The sequence below is a fragment of the Mastacembelus armatus genome, chromosome 21, assembly GCF_900324485.2.
Source record: "Mastacembelus armatus chromosome 21, fMasArm1.2, whole genome shotgun sequence".
NCBI lineage: Eukaryota > Metazoa > Chordata > Actinopteri > Synbranchiformes > Mastacembelidae > Mastacembelus > Mastacembelus armatus.
Genome location: NC_046653.1, coordinates 4,216,720 through 4,234,166, shown reverse-complemented (window position 1 = coordinate 4,234,166; position 17,447 = coordinate 4,216,720). Strand labels below are relative to the sequence as shown.

The 17,447-nt window shown below is 37.7% G+C and overlaps 1 protein-coding gene across 1 annotated transcript; it reads left to right on the top strand.

The window, feature by feature from the left end:
* The first annotated feature begins 736 nt into the window (after window positions 1–736).
* LOC113123765 (solute carrier family 35 member F5) lies at window positions 737–15,678 on the top strand. The gene is made up of 15 exons (XM_026296029.1): window positions 737–874; window positions 1,842–1,983; window positions 2,662–2,811; window positions 2,994–3,056; window positions 3,144–3,225; window positions 3,999–4,189; window positions 5,839–5,920; window positions 6,254–6,341; window positions 7,487–7,551; window positions 7,638–7,742; window positions 7,971–8,130; window positions 8,333–8,423; window positions 9,978–10,132; window positions 12,667–12,765; window positions 13,848–15,678. Exons 2-14 carry the CDS (start codon window positions 1,849–1,851, stop codon window positions 12,746–12,748), a joined length of 1,449 nt encoding a protein of 482 aa, XP_026151814.1. The 5' UTR covers window positions 737–874; window positions 1,842–1,848; the 3' UTR covers window positions 12,749–12,765; window positions 13,848–15,678.
* Window positions 15,679–17,447: the final 1,769 nt, after the last annotated feature.

Sequence of the window (17,447 nt, the reverse complement as noted above, 5' to 3'; positions counted from 1 at the left end):
CTGTCATTAGTAGACAGGGAACAGTTCAGAACTAGTAATGTTTTTAGTTGAGTAACATTGTAGTTTGTTCTGCTGTTCATGCACTGGAAGAATGAAATAATGACACTGACAATAAGCTTTCCCATCATTTAATTCTTCCTCCTTGAACAGAAGATGGTGCATCTCAATGGGCAATCCCCCTCAATAAATTAAATTCTCGGACACTGAAGTTGAATCAAAGCCATGTATTTTAAAGCATACAGCCCATAAACTCTCTCTTATTCCCACATATTAAACATCTAACTGTTCTCTGAATGATGATTTTATTTGTTGTTTTGTGATTTTGATTTTTGCTTTGTATTTATGTATAATTCAGTACGGCCATGTAATTTAACATGCTTATAACTGTAGTATGTAGTAGCCTTTATGATTTACTGTTTACTTTAACAAATATTTTTCTATTATATTACCAATGAGAAGAAAAATACAATTTTAGTGTGGATGTGTAAAATGTCTTTGCAGGAAAAGATGTTTAGCTATAATGTTATATAACTACACACGGCCATGTATAGGTTATTCAGTTATGTCTATACAAAACTGCTAACCATCAGGGGACAACTGCACAACCTGTCGAAGATGGCAAAGTTGATTTAACATACATTTTAAGGCAGCCAGAAAGGTAGAGGGCAGTGTTCGCCGCTGTAAAACTTCATATCCCAGAAATCTGTGCACGACATAAGCAATGTCACCTGATACTGACGAGGGCAGGGTGTGCTAATGTTTACAGGCACTGGGCTGTCAATAATTTGATCGTAAGAACTGTGTTCTTCCACAGAAACACATGAAAAGACAGGCGAATAACAGGCCAAACTAAATGAGCTCCGCTGGCATCCAGGTAAAACATACGGGCTACTTCGATTAAGCATCTGATCACTTAAGCTTAGCACTTAGCTCGCCAACCTTATCTGTTGGGAAATAATCAAACGTCGCACCGTGATGTTACTTACTAGCGCTAACTAGTCAACCAGAGGGACTTGAACCAAATGTCGGTAATGAAGTATTGGGAGTGTTACGCTGAAACACAGCCTCACCTGTCTCCTCCAGCCTGTCACAGTTTAGCAGCTGCTGACATAGCCAGCTTGTCGCTAGCGTTAGCTTTCATGACAACTTTGCTGGGATTCAGAGAGAACAGCTAGCTGCACGTTTACACACGGTTAACAGTCTGTTAATAGGAACACAAGAATGAGTCCATCAGTGAGTTATTTACAAATAAATGCACTCTGCATAGCTCCTGACACCCCGCTACTGGGATTTAGCTAGCTGGCTCTTAGCCTAAGTTACTTCCACAGTCTTAGTTAACACTCAGATAAGTGGACGGGTAACAGTAAACATGTATAAATACACAGGTCACAGGTCACAGGCTCCTTGCCTTTAAACACGTTTGGTCCTTATTGCGGCAGGTGTTTGATAACTGGGGCTGTCTTTGGTTGTGTGCACTGGAGTGTAACCAAAAAGCAGGTTGAACATTTGTTTGAGCTTTGTCAAGATGTTTTAGTCATGTAGTGTCTCCTGCCCCCGGCTTGAGGATGTGTCCCTGAAGGCGATATTGTTTATTGAACAGCACGATAAATGTGGTGGAGACAATGTCTTGTGTGTTCATGGCAACAGTCCTGCGTGACTAAAGGGAGGGATACTGCAGATGTTATTTAAAAAGCGATACAATCTTTGTGTCTTTGTATTTTAGGGAGGGTCTGAGAGATCTTCCTAACTAACTGTAGTATCACTGTATGCCTTTGTGAGGATCGAGCGACTACAATACTGAACTTCAGTAGCTGTGTGTTAATGTGTGCTTCCCTTACCAGGGTCCTGATGGCGTGGGTTTTCATCATGAACCGGATGAGCGCTCAGGGTAGCTCTGCAGCCCAGCGGAAGCGGATGGCCCTGGGGGTGGTGATACTCCTGCTGGTCGATGTTATCTGGGTAGCCTCCTCTGAGCTTACCGCAGTAAGGACACAGTCGCACAGCTTTTCACACCTGCTCCTTCAAGCAGTAGAAGGTCACAGATATACTCATTAATCAGAATGCATCAAGATATATGGGGATGAACAGACAGAAGTCTGAAATGGTAGCATTGGTATACAGCAAATAACTGTATTTCATCACTGTTGTAACCCATATTATGGCAAGAACTGCTCAACCAAATAATGGAGAAGCGGTGATAAAGCCATGAAGACAGTCAATCCAGAGAAAGTCAAGAACGTGGAAAGTTTGTTCAAATGCAATCACAAAAACCGATAAAACACTATGATGAAACTGGTTCTCATGGTACTCATGGACTGCCTGAGGAAAAAAGACCAAAGTTTTCTCTGCTGCAGATGAGAAGTTCATTAGTTAACCAAAAAACAAGAAGCAAGAGGAACTGACATTCGACCAATGAAAATCTGTCCCTTGGCCTGATGAATCCAAATTAGAGATTAGTGTCTTTGTGAGGTGCAGATAAGCTGAACAGATGGTACCTACAGGAGTGTCCCAGGGGCAAAACTGGGGAGAAGCACATTTGATTTTAGAGAGCTGTGAAACCAAATTGCCCTAAGGCCTAAAACTGTGAACCTCATAGCACATGTTAGTCAGACAGTAAAAAGCTTATTCCAACAGCTTCATCTTTTTGATTAATCCCCACAGTACATCTTCAAGCATCAGGAGTATAACAAACCCTTCTTCAGCACATTCACCAAGACCTCCATGTTTGTGCTGTATTTGCTGGGATTCTTGCTGTGGCGGCCCTGGAGGCAGCAGTGCACTGGCACTCTGAAACATCGCCACTCTGCATTTGTAAGTAGTAAATTCACACCCACACTTTTTTCGTCCAAACAATCTATGACATTGTCACAGCCTTAATGATACAGAATCATAAGGCATACCTTCTGTCAGGTTTGTGGACTTTATTTTCCTAATCTATATCTTTAAAAGTTGTTGAAAATGTTCTAGATTTTTTATGAATGGTCTTTCTGCAGTTTGCTGAGGCTGAGGCTTACTTTGCACCCTGCACCACTGACACCACTGTGAACAACTGTTTGGTATGTAATTTAATTCCAGAGCAAGTGATAACTGTAACTCTCAGCACAACTATAACAATCTCCCTTTTTTCTTTGACTCTTATGCAGAGTGAACCCCTGTATGTGCCAGTGAAGTTCCAGGATGTGCCTGCTGAACACTCACGCTGTTTAACTGAAGACTGTGAATCCTGTGAGTATAGTTGATACTTTCTCACTTTTAAAAAATTAAACATGAAGCATATTTTTGCCTTGTTAACATTGTATCCTTTTCTGAATTTACTAAGGTCTCATGCTCAAGTGCTTAAATTTCGACTAGTGCAGTTGATAACCTCATCAAGTTGGTCTCATTACTTAAAAACTGGAACAACAGAGGGCAGCGGTGAGCTATGAAAATAGACGAAATCATTGTTTAGAGACTGAAAGAAATGTAATAATTAAAAACTTAGCTTTTTTAATGGTCCTGAGACTCAGTCCGGTATTTTATCTCTCCTCTTTTTTTCACATACCTTCACATAGCTTCATAATAAGAACAAAAATTATGAACAGTGGTATTTTGCTCTCCTCTGTCTTGGATGGATTGTAATTTAAGTGATGCCCTTCGCATAGCTGTGAATGACCTCAATTTCTAGACCTGGATGACTGTCAATGAAACTCCAAAATCCAAAGCTGCATAGTGGAGCTTCAGTTATTAGGTTTTCTGTTTTTGTGTGTTTGAATTACAAGTATTCATATATTTACAAAGATTCATATATTTGGTACCTGTATTGAAAATGATGATGCTTGTGTTCAGCCTTTTTATGCATGAGCACTTGTTAAGGGTGGTAATTTGTGTAATACAATAAAGCAATACAAATACAAATAGATTATGTTAGGCTGCATTGTCTGTGTTAGGGCATTTAAACAAAACCTGTTTTACTCTACCTCCATCATTTCACACCTCTATCCATTTCCTTATCCCTGCAGCTTCCAAAAAGCACCGGGTGCGTTTTAGTAATATAATGGAGGTGCGTCAGCTGCCCTCAACTCAAGCCCTGGAGGCCAAGCTGTCCCGCATGTCCTACCCAGCTGCCAAGGACCACAAAGCCATGTTGCGCACAGTGGGCAAGCTGACCATCACTGACGTGGCCAAGATCAGCTTCTTCTTCTGCTTTGTGGTGAGTTGAAGTCAGCAGGAATGCATGCATTTAATTTTACATTGCTGTTTCAAATTATTGACAGGATGGTGTCGACAATTAATATTTTGTAGCTGCATTAGAGATATATATTGCAAGTGCTGTAGCAGAAAATCACTTAAAGCTTCTAATTCAAAAACAGTTATACTTAGGCACAGAAATCTGAGATCAAAACTAATTTGGGGAAAATACACAATCAAATATGTATAACACATGGAGGCTCATGGAGAGCATCCAGTGTAGCTTTCACACACTTACAGTAGCACTTTGCATCCTTGATACTGTCTTGTCTTAGCCTGTTTTATTAACTTTATATTTTGGAGAAATCTAAAGTTATATTTTACAGTTTCAGTATTATTTGTTGGACCTTTTAAGAGGTTAAAGAAAATTATTATTATAAAAATGATAGCAGAACATATGTAGTAGAAAAGGGAATTTACAATAAAATGATGCAGTATGTAGAATATGTACATAAATAGTGTTCCACATTATAGTGGTATCTCTTGGTCAACTGCATTAATCTTTGTGGCCACTAGAGGGCAGAAATCCATGGCAACTGTATTAGCATCCTGTACCATTTCATCCTTTCATTATTCCCTTTTTGAATGCATTTATATATATATATATATATATATATATATATATATATATATATATAGACATTTACAGATATTTGTAAATACAGTGCAGCAACAGCTTTTCCGCGTTGCTTCCTTCACGTTCATTATTGCCACCACGTTACCATCCTTACTGTCTGTGTTCATGGTATGCATTGGATGTTAATGTGATGGTAGAATGGTAGAATGAGATACAAACATTACATCAAAACATAGCTCTACAGAACTCACTGTCCTTGTTTTATATTTTGTTTTTATGTAGTCACTTCTATCACACACTCTTGAGCTGTTTGTGTTATTTGCAAGCCAGGTGGAAACAAATGTGTTTTGCTTGTACTTAAAAAATGTAAGAATTCCATGACTGAGCATAGAGTAATGGATTATGAGTGCCGACAGTGCGAGTTAATCATGTTGTCTTTTCAGAGATGAAGTTCTCTTAGCACAATGAAGAACTTCTAGAAAATATTAAAACAGAAGTTTTGACATAGACCTGATCCCTTAAAGACCTTGTAGAGTTTGGGAAATTATAATTTTACTAAAATAGCTGTGACATGCTTTTGGAACTACATTAAATTCTAGTATTTGAGGTTGTCAGTGAGTGAGCAAGGTGATGCTGTTATGTTTATACTTTCTAATAGCTAAACTATCTGTAATCTTTGTGACTTATGTCGGACAATTCTGGCAGAAACCCTGTTGGCTCATTTTAAATTATATTCTTCTCATTTTCCTTCTCCCTTTTTTTTCTTCTTCTGATTCTTCTTCTTCTTCTTTCTCTTATGATGATGATGATGATAATGATGATGATTATTATTATTATCATTGTTGTTAAAAGTTCTGTGACTTTTTAGTAGAGTAGATGCTTACTTAGTGACACAACATCATATGGCTCTCACAACATAGTTTGACCAGTGAGTTAAATATCAACTTCAGACTGTTTGTAAATCCAGGCATTACAGTATAATTTACTGTTATAAGGTAGACAATGTCACATCACTGACTTTGGTTGTCTTCCAGTGGTTCCTGGCAAACCTGTCCTATCAGGAAGCCCTGTCTGACACGCAGGTTGCAATTGTCAACATTCTGTCATCCACCTCAGGTGATTCTCTCTCCATGACTCTCATGGTGATAAGTAATTTATATATAATAAATAATATAAAGGTGAGACTATATCACCTAAGACTTGTATAAGGGAAACTGGAAAATGAGTCTCAGTTTAGCAGTGTTAGCCATTGAATATTGCATTCAGAAAGTATTCAGACCGACTTCATTTTTTTCAATTTTGTGTTGTTGTTGCCTGATGCTACATACCAAAATTTAAAAAATTGAAGGGCTCTCTATGAGCCTCCGTGAATACTTTCTGAATGTGCTGTAGATGTCTGCACCCTCAGTTTGCTGATTCAAATATGCTCTTTCACCTTTCCCTCTCCAGGCCTGTTTACTCTCATCTTAGCAGCCATATTTCCCAGCAATAGCAGCGACCGTTTCACCTTGTCCAAGCTTTTAGCTGTGACTCTGAGGTAAGGACTGAATTAGAGTTGGAACTTAAGTTGACAAGGGCATGTGGGTCTCTTATCTTTGCATGAGAGAGTTGTCTTTTATTTCTCTCTACTTTTTAGTTTTTCAATCTTTTTTTTTTTTTTTATCATTTTATTATCAAAAAAATCCCATGAAAAGAAAAACCAAAAAAGGACTGAACCTGCTAGCAACAAATGTAGTTCATTCCTCCCAGTTTGCTGCTTCTGCAGTTTTTCCTGTGAATACACTGGCTCATATTTGAATCAACCAAATCCAACACTTGTGAATTATTTCTGGCTGCAGCTTTAAACCCATGATACTGATCATCTTGTGACATAGAAACTGTAATTTTCACATCATATTTTTCTCCCAAAGTGGGTAACGATACATAGTCATGCAGTTCTGTCACCACAGAACAGCTACTCTGATTATGAGCTCTAATTTGTGACCGAATAGAATCAAATGAAAATCATGTAATGGCATCAGAAATGGGTAAATGGGATTTTTTTCCTTAACTACATTTAGCTTGTGCTACCCAAAACATGTCAATAACTGCTGGCTAGATTTCCACCATATTTTTTGTAGCTAGAGAATTCATGATCCCCGATGCTACATTCAGGACAAAATAGAAACTTTGAGCACAAGATATAAAATTTATTGACCCCAACACCTTGGCCTGTTTTGTCATACGAGCATTCCCTGTGCAAATTTATTAGCCCTCAAGGTTTGTCTTAAAATGTCAGTTAATAAATTATTAACGGTATATTTTGCAATTTTAGCAAATACTTTTTTTTTTTTCTTGTGGAGAGGCATTTTTATTTGTTTGCTTAACTTAGCATAAAGACCAAGGAAACACCTGGTCTTTATACTGCAGAAATCTTCCTGCTAACGTCTCTAAAGTTAATTGGTTTTTATCTTATATCCCACTAGTTTGAGGGGATGGAGGCACTTCTGGAGGCAGTGGTCCAATCATGAAAGCGAAGTGTATCTCTCAAGACTATATTTTTATTCCAATTGGTTAGAGATCATTGTACACAATGTCCTTTTCCCTAAAAAAAACCAAACAAACCATAATCTATATTTTCAGCCAGCTGTTTTTTATTGTTATTTTGTTATATTGTTATTTATTGCAATATGTCTTGTTTAGCGTGGGAGGTGTTGCTCTTGTGAGTTTCTCCAGCATGGACAACCCTGATGAGAAAGGCGTCATAGGTAATTATGGAGACATTTCCTTTGTGTAATTTAATGTAGTGTGAACCCCTCTTTCCAAATGTAATGGCTTTAAAATTTTTATGAAGGCTCTTTGTGGTCACTGGCTGGAGCGATACTGTACGCTGTCTACATTGTAATGATCAAGAGACGAGTGGATCGGGAGGATAAACTTGACATTCCCATGTTTTTTGGTAAGCAAACATGCAGTATACTGTAAAGCCAGTCTTTTTTAATGCCCATATCAGACAGTTGTTTCAGTTACTAACGATAATCTTTGCAATGCCTGCACCATATTCATGCTCTGAAACACCAGAAAATAGTCCTCAGTAAGAAGTTTTATCACTTGAAGTAGTAGCTACTATTGCAGACAGAGGTTGGTTTTAGTTCTGTGTAAGCTGGAGTTGCTTTCTATCTCTCAGGGTTTGTGGGTCTGTTCAACCTGCTGCTCCTGTGGCCTGGCTTCCTCCTGCTTCACTACACGGGTTTCGAGGCCTTTGAACTGCCCAGCCAGCTGGTGTGGATTTACATCCTCCTTAATGGCCTTATTGGAACTGTTCTCTCAGAGTTCCTCTGGCTCTGGTGAGCGCCTAACCCATAATTTATTCAGATCACAAAGAATCGCAATTTATATTTTGTGAAAGACATCTTGATAAATCTTTGTTCAGATACTCATACTCTGAATAATGAAAATAAATTAATGTAAAAGAACTTTATTTTGAGTATTGATAGATGTAGATTATTTCAAAACCATTTTATTTCTGATGGTGTTTTGTGTTCACAGGGGCTGCTTCCTTACATCATCTCTAATTGGGACTCTTGCATTGAGCCTCACCATACCACTGTCTATTTTGGCAGATATTTGCATGCGGAAGGTAAGTTTTACATCACAGGTATTCAATTGGAGTCAGTGGTTGAAGTAATAATAAAATAATCTATGGTTAACATCAACTTAAATAATAAGTCAGTACAGATTGCAAAATTAAATCAGCATGATTTGGAGAGGAATTGAAATATTAGGCCCTGTGATGGACTGGTGACCTGTCCAGGGTGTACCCCTGCCTTTCACCCAAAGAGAGCTGGGATAGGCTCCAGCAGATCCCTGTGACCCTAAATAGGAATAAGTGGGTATAGATAATGAATGGATGAATCAATGAATTGAAATATTAATAAATAATATGTTAGCTTTAGCCTACTTGCCGTCTGATTTACAGTGTGTTATTTTATTTTCATTCATTCCTCTTTGTCACCAGCGTACCTATTTCCTGCTTTTTTTCTCCATCATTTAATATGTTATGGACAGCTCATTTTTCAAGAAAGCCAGCTTTGATGCTCTTGATTTTTATCATTTTAGACCTCTATAAAATCAAAGCTTTTAGAAAAACTGGTTTCCTCAAGGTAAATCTCTTTTATGACTAATCATGATATATATATAATTCCGGTTTACTTTTCTTCTGAGTATTGATACCACACTTATTATAGCAACCAACGATCCAGTATTAATTGTTGCTAGTCCTGCTGACTGTTCAGTGTTAATTTTGTTTGCCTTGAAAAATAGGTTGGTGACATAACAATTTAAAGAGTGTCTGTCAAACAAGATTTTTCAGTTATTGTTGGCGATACTTCCTAAGACCTGTGTTGTTCCTCAGGGCTCCATCCTTGGCCCCTGTTCTTTATATACATGCTTCAACTAGGTCATGTCATACATTTTTAGAACATTTATCATATTTATTTATAACTTCCTCTAGCTAAATGGAAATATAATTGAATTTGGTCCTTCAAAGTCTGTCTTCATTTTGCAGAAGAGTCTCTGCAAATATTAAACTGGCAGTCAGAAACTTTGGCATTGTCTTTGAGAGTGACCTCTCATTTGAAAAACAAGTCATAAAATCATTCACTTATGCTACTTCCAGTTGAAGAACATATAAAAAAAAAAAAAACTCATGTCCTTTTTCTCTTGTGCCAAACTTAAGGTTATAATTTTTATTTGTATTTTGTTATTATTATTATTATCATTATTTTACTTGTCCTCTAACCAATTCAAAGAGACAAGTTTATGTCACTCCTGTTTTAGCCTGTCTATACTGACTACTAATCAGTTTTAGAAATGATTACATTATCTCATTACTGTACATTTAAGCACTTCATGGACAGGCTCCAACTTAAATTGCTGAATTGCTGGTCCCCTACAACATCAGCGCAGGCCTTTTGGCGGTTACTAAGTCCTGGCTTAAGACTAAAGGAGGTCAGGCTTTTTTAGTTGGAACCTGTCATCTGAAACTCTGTGCTTGAGAAGCTTGAGACATGCAGAATCTGAGGCATTTTTCAAATCAATTTGTCTATTCCAAAAAGCTTTGTGTTTCATTTCTACATCTCAAAAAGTCCATTAAAAGTAGTTCTCACTAGTTATTTTGTGTCTGTGTGGTCAGGTACGTTTCTCATGGCTGTTTTTTGCTGGGGCAGTCCCTGTCTTCCTCTCCTTCTTCATTGCCACGCTTTTATGCCACTACAATAACTGGGACCCTGTCCTGGTGGGGCTGAGGAGACTATATGCCTTCATTTGCAGGAAACATCGCATTCAGAGGTACACCCTGGTTCACACTGGGCTTTTTTGTGATGTAATTTCTCTAGAATCTAAGTGGCCAAGCAGCTTAATGCATCATTTCATTTATTGTATGCTATAGTAGCTATGTACAAACATGCATATTTCCTATAGCTGCAAATCATATATACTTTACCAATGAAAGTGTCAAAGAAAATCACACTGAGGGGATAGTAGTAAATAACCAACCTTGGGCACTTCTTTAAGTGGTAGTACTGTGCAGTTCAGTCTCTGGCAGCAAAGCTTTGTTTTTGAAACGTGATCTAATGTGGTTATGTGCATTCCTGCAAGTGTACCAGTCTAGTTAAATGCAATGCTGGAGTGCCTCTGTGTTTTCTTCACACTGTTATCTTTATGTGCCAGGTCTACTGCCAAAGCTGCTTGCTCTAGGAGCTATACAATTAATCATAAATGTATCAAAATGCCCATATTTAATAAATGACCATAAAAGTTGCATTTAATGATGCTTTAATGACTTTTCCTGGTTGCATCATAAGAGAGAAGGAGAAAAAGAAGGACAAAAAAGAAAGAGAGGGACATTTCTTATGCTGTTAATATACTGTACACAGCATCAGAAGGAAAAACAGAATCTGTTAAGTCCCCTAAAATAGCTCTAGCCATTTATTCATTATACTTCCAAAACATCCTGAAACAATATTAGAAATGTGTCTGCTGAAAAAACAGACTGCTTGATGCCCTTCATTGGAAATGTGATAAAGTCTTATATAAAGTCTTAGTATAGCCAGAAAGTAGTGCAGCCAGTGGACATCTTGGGTGTTTGTGCTTTCACAGCAACACCATAGTTAAAATCACAGTATTTCCTTTTATTTCAGCAATCTCAAAAATATTTTTAATATTTAGATTCAACCAGCTTCCTAGGCAAACAAAAGCAGTGAGCAGAATTTAGCAGTGAGAAAAATCTTACCGGAGGAGAACATTGAAAAAAAACAGGCAGTCCACTTCATTAGAAAATGTTGCATTTCACGTTTGAATATGCTCACACACCATCAGTTATTGAATTACAAAACAGCAGTCTACTATGAGCATGTCTGAAGTCTCTGAAGCAATTTCATTTTCATAACATACCTGATTATTAATGGCATAATGTTACATTGACTGTATAAGTGCATTTGTTTCCATTTATTTGAGGCATGCATAATCACTGATACAAAAACAGGTGTTTCACTTTAGGGACAAATTAGTTCTCCTGTGTTACAGTTACTCATGTATGACGTGGAGACTTTATAATATATCTACACACTCATTGCCAGTGTTCTTTTTTTCCAGGTTGTTAGTCACAATAAGCCATTACTTCTGTACAGTCATTTTCTAGCGGTCTGCCTCTGTATTGTGAGATGTGGTTACCATGGCATCTGTGACGCAGCTGCAAAAAAGAGTGTAGACACACGCATGCTTATTGGATTATTTCTATTAACACATATGTGGGGCCAAACTAAAACTGTTCACACTGAAGTCTACGCAAAAGGCCAGTTTGTTACAAAATGTTATAAAATACAGTGGTTTCAGAAAGTATTCAGACCCTTTCACTGTCATCACACTTTCATGTGTAATAGATTTATTGTTAAACGTGTTAAAGTGTTGTTTTGAACATCAATGTACACCCATAAGGACAAACTGAAAATGTTTTCAGAAATGTTTGCAGTTCACAGTGCATGTCAGGACAAAAACCAAGCCAAGCCACAGGAGCTCTCTGTAGCCCTCTGTGATAGAATCATGGAGAGGCATAAAAAGGGAAAAGAGTCACTCAAACAGAGCCTCAGAAGTCAGGAGAACATGCCCAGGAGCATGGCCATCTCAGCAGCTCTCCATCAATCAGGACATTTTGGTAGAGTGGTAGCCACTAAAATGCAAACGGGCAAGACAGTCCTGGATTGGGTTCAGTACAGGTCTCTGACTGTTCCTGTGAGTTCCAGCCAAAGTCCAGACTTAAACTCCACAGACCAATTGTGAAAAAACCTGCAGGGGTCAGAACATAAACACGTCACATCCAGTTTAATGAAACTTGAGATAATCAACCACGAAGAAAAGGATTAACCACTCAAATCCAGGTTTTTTAAGCCTTTAGAAATTCAGCCAAACTATTTGTCATTATGGATTGTTGAATATAGATTGACAGGTAAAACCTTTTGTCCATGGCAAATGAAATCTGGTCAGTCTTTTAAATGGCTTAAAGCTTTAAGGTTTAAGTCATTTAAAAGTTTAAAATAAAAAGTGAATTGTTGTTTTCTTCTGTTTTGGTGTGTGACCTACTAAAAATGAATTGACCTTAGTGCTGACACCCTCAGTCTTTTCTTCTCTCCATTTGTAGCTCTCAGCCTGGCTAGGTTAGGTCTGTAATCAGATATACATGCTTGACTGACTACCCTTTGTGGCAGGTCTGCTGTCTGTACTTCTGTGAATGCTTGTTCACATTTGGTGACGTATGATTATAGTAATGACGGCTGTCGTGATGATGATTGTGATGAAGACTAACATGCTGTTTCTTCCGCCTACAGACTGCCAGAAGACAGCGAGCAGTGTGAAAGCCTTATTCCTCTACACACCGTCTCCCCCAGCGAAGGAAGCCTCTATTCGTGATCCAGCAGTCAAACAATGTAACTGATCTCAGCTCTTCCTGGAGTGTGTTTCTAATTGTTCATGTTAGTGTTGGTGAATATGAAGACATGTAAATAAGCTGGGTTTGTTAGAGCTTACCCATGGAAAAAATGTAAAACCTTTACCTAAAATTTATCCCCCTTCTGCTCTACAGAATCTTTTTTACCCTATTATAGCTTTTTTTATGGTTTTCCAGCCCTCTTATTTTTCTTCTGTTGTGGAGCATTTAGCTGCTGAGGAGCCTGATGTCAGTGGAAAGCTAGAAATAAAAATTTGACTTTAAGTTGCAGGTGGTGAGATCAATTTGTGGAGCTTGTGCGTCCTAAACACAGGATGTTATAACAGTTGATGAGGTTCAGAACTATTTCCTGCTTCTTTCATTTAATTGTTTGTCTTAAACATCTGCCAAGCATTTGTCTGACACCCTCAGTATTTAGACATGATGTTGAGTAAGAAGGACAGAAGACAAGCTGGACAGGATGATCATCACGTAAATATTTAAGATCTGAGATTGGCCACCCACTCCACAAAGTGCATCTCAGTGAAGTCATTATCTCTTCACTATTCATAGGTTTAGTGAAGCTTTTCTCATCTGCTTACCAAACCTGCAAAGTAATTGGCAGCAGAGTTTGAACTCAGCATGTGGTTTCTAATAGAGGCATTAGTGGTGAAAGAAAACAGGGCAATTTAGGACAGACTTAAACCTGTCAGCTGGCTGTGTAGTGTCAAATGGAGGAGCAAATGTCTGTGCATGCATGTCTGTGTCCACTTTCATAGACGTAGGGCTGCAACTGACCCTGATTTAATTATGATTTAACCTTTATCATTAAAGTAAGAAGGTTTTATGCCCAAACAGCCCAAACCACAAATATGTTTAATTTAATAATCGAATAAAAAGAAAAACGGTAATAAGAAGTAAAAATCCCAGTTTATGGCTCTAACACAGTCAGTCTTTCCTCAAATTTGTATTTGTGATAATTTATTCTTTTAACTGGCTGGCTATTATTAGCAATTTTATTTTTCAAAAATGAAAATTTAAAGGCTGATTCATTAGTAATATATTTGTTCTTTATCTCCCAAGGTGGCGAATCTGGATCTCACTGAGCTGACAATCTAGGAGCTTTCAGAGACATTGAACTACCCCAGTGCCTCATGTTAAACTATTTATTTTCTACAGCGTGGAGACAACCCATTTGTTTCTACAAACTTCACATTTCAGGCATCACAGACTGAGAGTTCATTTTTGCTTTTTGGAGGCTTTATTAAAAGATAATTTTGTGGTACTCAAGGTGCTGGACATTATCAGTGATTACTATAGTGTCATGTGACCAAATGAAATGGTACATGCTGAACTTGATCACATTACAAACGGAGGTGTAGCAGCTGCATTTGTTTCATTGAAAAACTCAATTTTCATATGTCCATTTCTATGCTTAGACAGTAGAACCTGGTCTTTCCTCTTGGTGTATCACCAAGGCAGCAACTCAGTGAAGCGCCTCCTAGAAGTACAGTATGTGTCAATAATTTCAACACCTGGGTGTGTAGAAGTTAGTGCAGTTTGTCATCTACAAAATGTCACTGTCACTTCAATTACTAAGGGAATCAAATCAGCCATAAGTCAGTCTATATGCTGACATGCTTTCCATCACCAATAATCAGTGAGAAATGCAGTACAGTGATGAGTTTATGTTTGCCAGCATCTGTGGCTCAGGTAATGCCATAATAAATTTTCCACTTCGTTTAAACTTTTAGTTGGTAGGAAAAACTGCCCTGATATGATTTGACTTATTTTCTAATCTTTGGGCATAAAATATCCTTTAAAATATCCTGCTACCAAGGAAAACTTAGCTATTGTGATGCTGGAAGAAGGAAAACAAAATCACTACAACTACAGACAGCATCCCAACAACTTTCATCTTTACCCTCGTTCCTCCGACATTACTTGTCCCTGAAGACAAATTACAGTAGACATAATTTTTGTGTTTGAGCTGACAGGAAGCCTTCCACCACAACATGCAAAATGTCTTGCTGCAATAACGGTTGTTTGCTTGAATGAACAGTTTCCTTTTTAAAATGGCTGTAAATAATGTAGACGGTGAGATGTTAGCAGAGTATTGATGTTTGTGAACTTCAGATGACCACTACAGATCTATCTTATGAGATTATGTATCACATTAGATTTTATGTATTAATGGAACTGCTAGAGGAAGAGTTGGCATCACAACACAATTGTGACTCAGACTCTATCAGTTGGGTATGTGATCCATTTGCTTCATAAGTGAAAAATGATTTATTGACTGAACTGTCTCACAGTCTGTCATGTAATACGGGATGTAAACACTACATTTAAAGGTGAAACGTCAATGTTATTCTACTCATCCTGTTAAATGTCAACAGTGTGTACATCTTTATGGAGTGTTTTTTTATTGCACTCACAATTGATTGGATATATGAAGAACCAGTGTGGGGGTAAATTAACAGGTTGAGCACTTTAAGTGACTTGTAGAAACTGGTTTCGATCTTGTTCATTATTGCACTTGCTGTGTTTTTGTCAATCAGTCCTACTTTTTATGAAAACCTTTATGATGATTAGTTTACAGGTGGTAATATTTCCCATGTTGTCAGCATAGACCTGTGTGAATCTTGATCAGTGGTGCCTGTAAAATCATGGGTATGATTTTTTTTCTTTCTCAGGTTCTTTGTCTTTTTTTTTATTGTCACAGCAGTTTCTTTATCTTTTAAGTGTCATTACTGGATATATAAGCTCTAAAACAATGCTGAGAAAAGCCTGAGATATTAACTTCCCTTTTCTCTTGAATAATCCCATTACTTTACAAGTCTGTTTTCATAGTTGCATTGCACTATTAAAACATGTCTTTTTACATCTCTGCATTAAATGGCATATTTCTACAGAACTGTGTTTCTTTTGTAGCAACAATGGTAATGTAAAGCATTTCTTCCTTTGGTACTACTGTCACCACCAGGTTAAGCTATTCTGCTATAAACCCATTACAGTATGGTAATGCCATGGAAGCAAATGGGAAAGTTGGTCAGACAATAAGTGCGGCCCATCACTCCGGACTGACATATTATGACAAATATTGTGTGAATTTTTCAGTATAGTATTTTTCAATATAGTTTCCAGAGGATGAAACCGAATGATTTTTTTTCTGAATTTCTAAATCCATAAGCAGGTCAAAGTTTTTATTTATCCAGTGAACAAAATCGACTAGAAAAAAATTCTATCCTGCACCATCCATCCATTCATTATCCATACCCGCTTATTCCTAACCAGGGTCCCAGGGATCTGCTGGAGCCTATCCCAGCTCTCTTTGGGTGAAAGGCAGGGGTACCCCCTGGACAGGTCCCCAGTCCATCACAGGGCCACATAGAGACACACAACCTCACACACTCACACTCACTCCTATGGGCAATTTAGAGTCACCAATCAACCTGACATACATGTTTTTGGACTGTGGGAGGAAACCAGACCTGGAGAAAACCCACACAAGCACAGGGAGAACATGCAAACACAGAAAGGCCCCTGCTGGGTTTCAAACCAGGAACCTTCTTGCTGTGAGGCAACAGTACTAACCACTAAGCTACCGTGTTGCCCCTATCCTACATCATTATTATATAAATATGTTGACCTGTTCAATGTCAAATCAAAAAAAAATCCAAACTCAGCATAAGCTTTACTTCATGGCTAATTAGGGTTTGTTGCTAATTAGTCTGGAAATGTTATATATACAATGACATGTTGTTCTAAGATGTATAGACTGAAGCTCCTAATAATCTTTAATCTTTTTTAGAAATTGAAATCATTCTAGTCATTGTGGGGAGATATTATATTTGACTGAAAACTGAACAAAATACACCCATAGAGCAGAGAAGAGCATGTAATTCTATCCATGGAAGCAAAGCTTTATTCACACATTCCCCACTTCAGGGCCATTTATGTGTTTTTTTTTTTTTTTTGCTTCCCTGAGTCATAAAAAAGCAGCTATATTTAATTTAGACAATTGCTTGAAATGCTGCACATTTTCTTTTTTCTTTTCTTTTCATAATCTAGGAAAACATTTCTGTCTGCTTAAGACAGCTTTTATATTCATTTTGCAGTGTATAGTGATGCATAATGGTTATAAGTTACAGTAATAAGCAATAGAGGCATAGAGACACTAACTGTGCTGCTTCATACCGTACAACCACGTGCATCATCGAACTGGACCTATAGACAGTATATATGCAGTGGCCGAGATGTTGACCCTAACCTGCTCTTATATAAAGATGTTTTCAGGTCTTACAAACTATAGAGTATATTTTTCCTGAGGTGTTTGAAGTAGACCTAGAGTTTGTTTCTCAGTTTTCAAGTGGAGTCTCAAGTGAACAGGCTTCCTCCTTGACATCCCTTTCAATTCCATTGTTTTTTATTAAACTGTAGAAATAAGGTGACCAGCACTGTAACCTAACAGTTTTCCTTATCACTCCAGTGCATGAGTGCATTTGTATTGTAAATAGTTAGCCACTATCTAAGCCCATGTTTGTGAATCATTTCATGTTGGCTTATTTCCCTTGACATCTAACAGCTGTGTACGATTTCTACAGTACTGCTCAGTGTGTTTATTTTAAGTCAGCAAAACAGTTTCATGTAATTAATCACACACAGGCATTTGAACACTAA

Excerpts from the sequence above, each read along its gene's own strand:
- LOC113123765 (XM_026296029.1), top strand. The coding sequence starts at position 1,849 with ATGGCGTGGGTTTTCATCATGAACCGGATGAGCGCTCAGGGTAGCTCT. Across the intron at positions 3,226-3,998 it reads AACTGAAGACTGTGAATCCT|CTTCCAAAAAGCACCGGGTG; the intron begins GTGAGTATAGTT and ends TTATCCCTGCAG. Across the intron at positions 7,743-7,970 it reads TGACATTCCCATGTTTTTTG|GGTTTGTGGGTCTGTTCAAC; the intron begins GTAAGCAAACAT and ends TCTATCTCTCAG.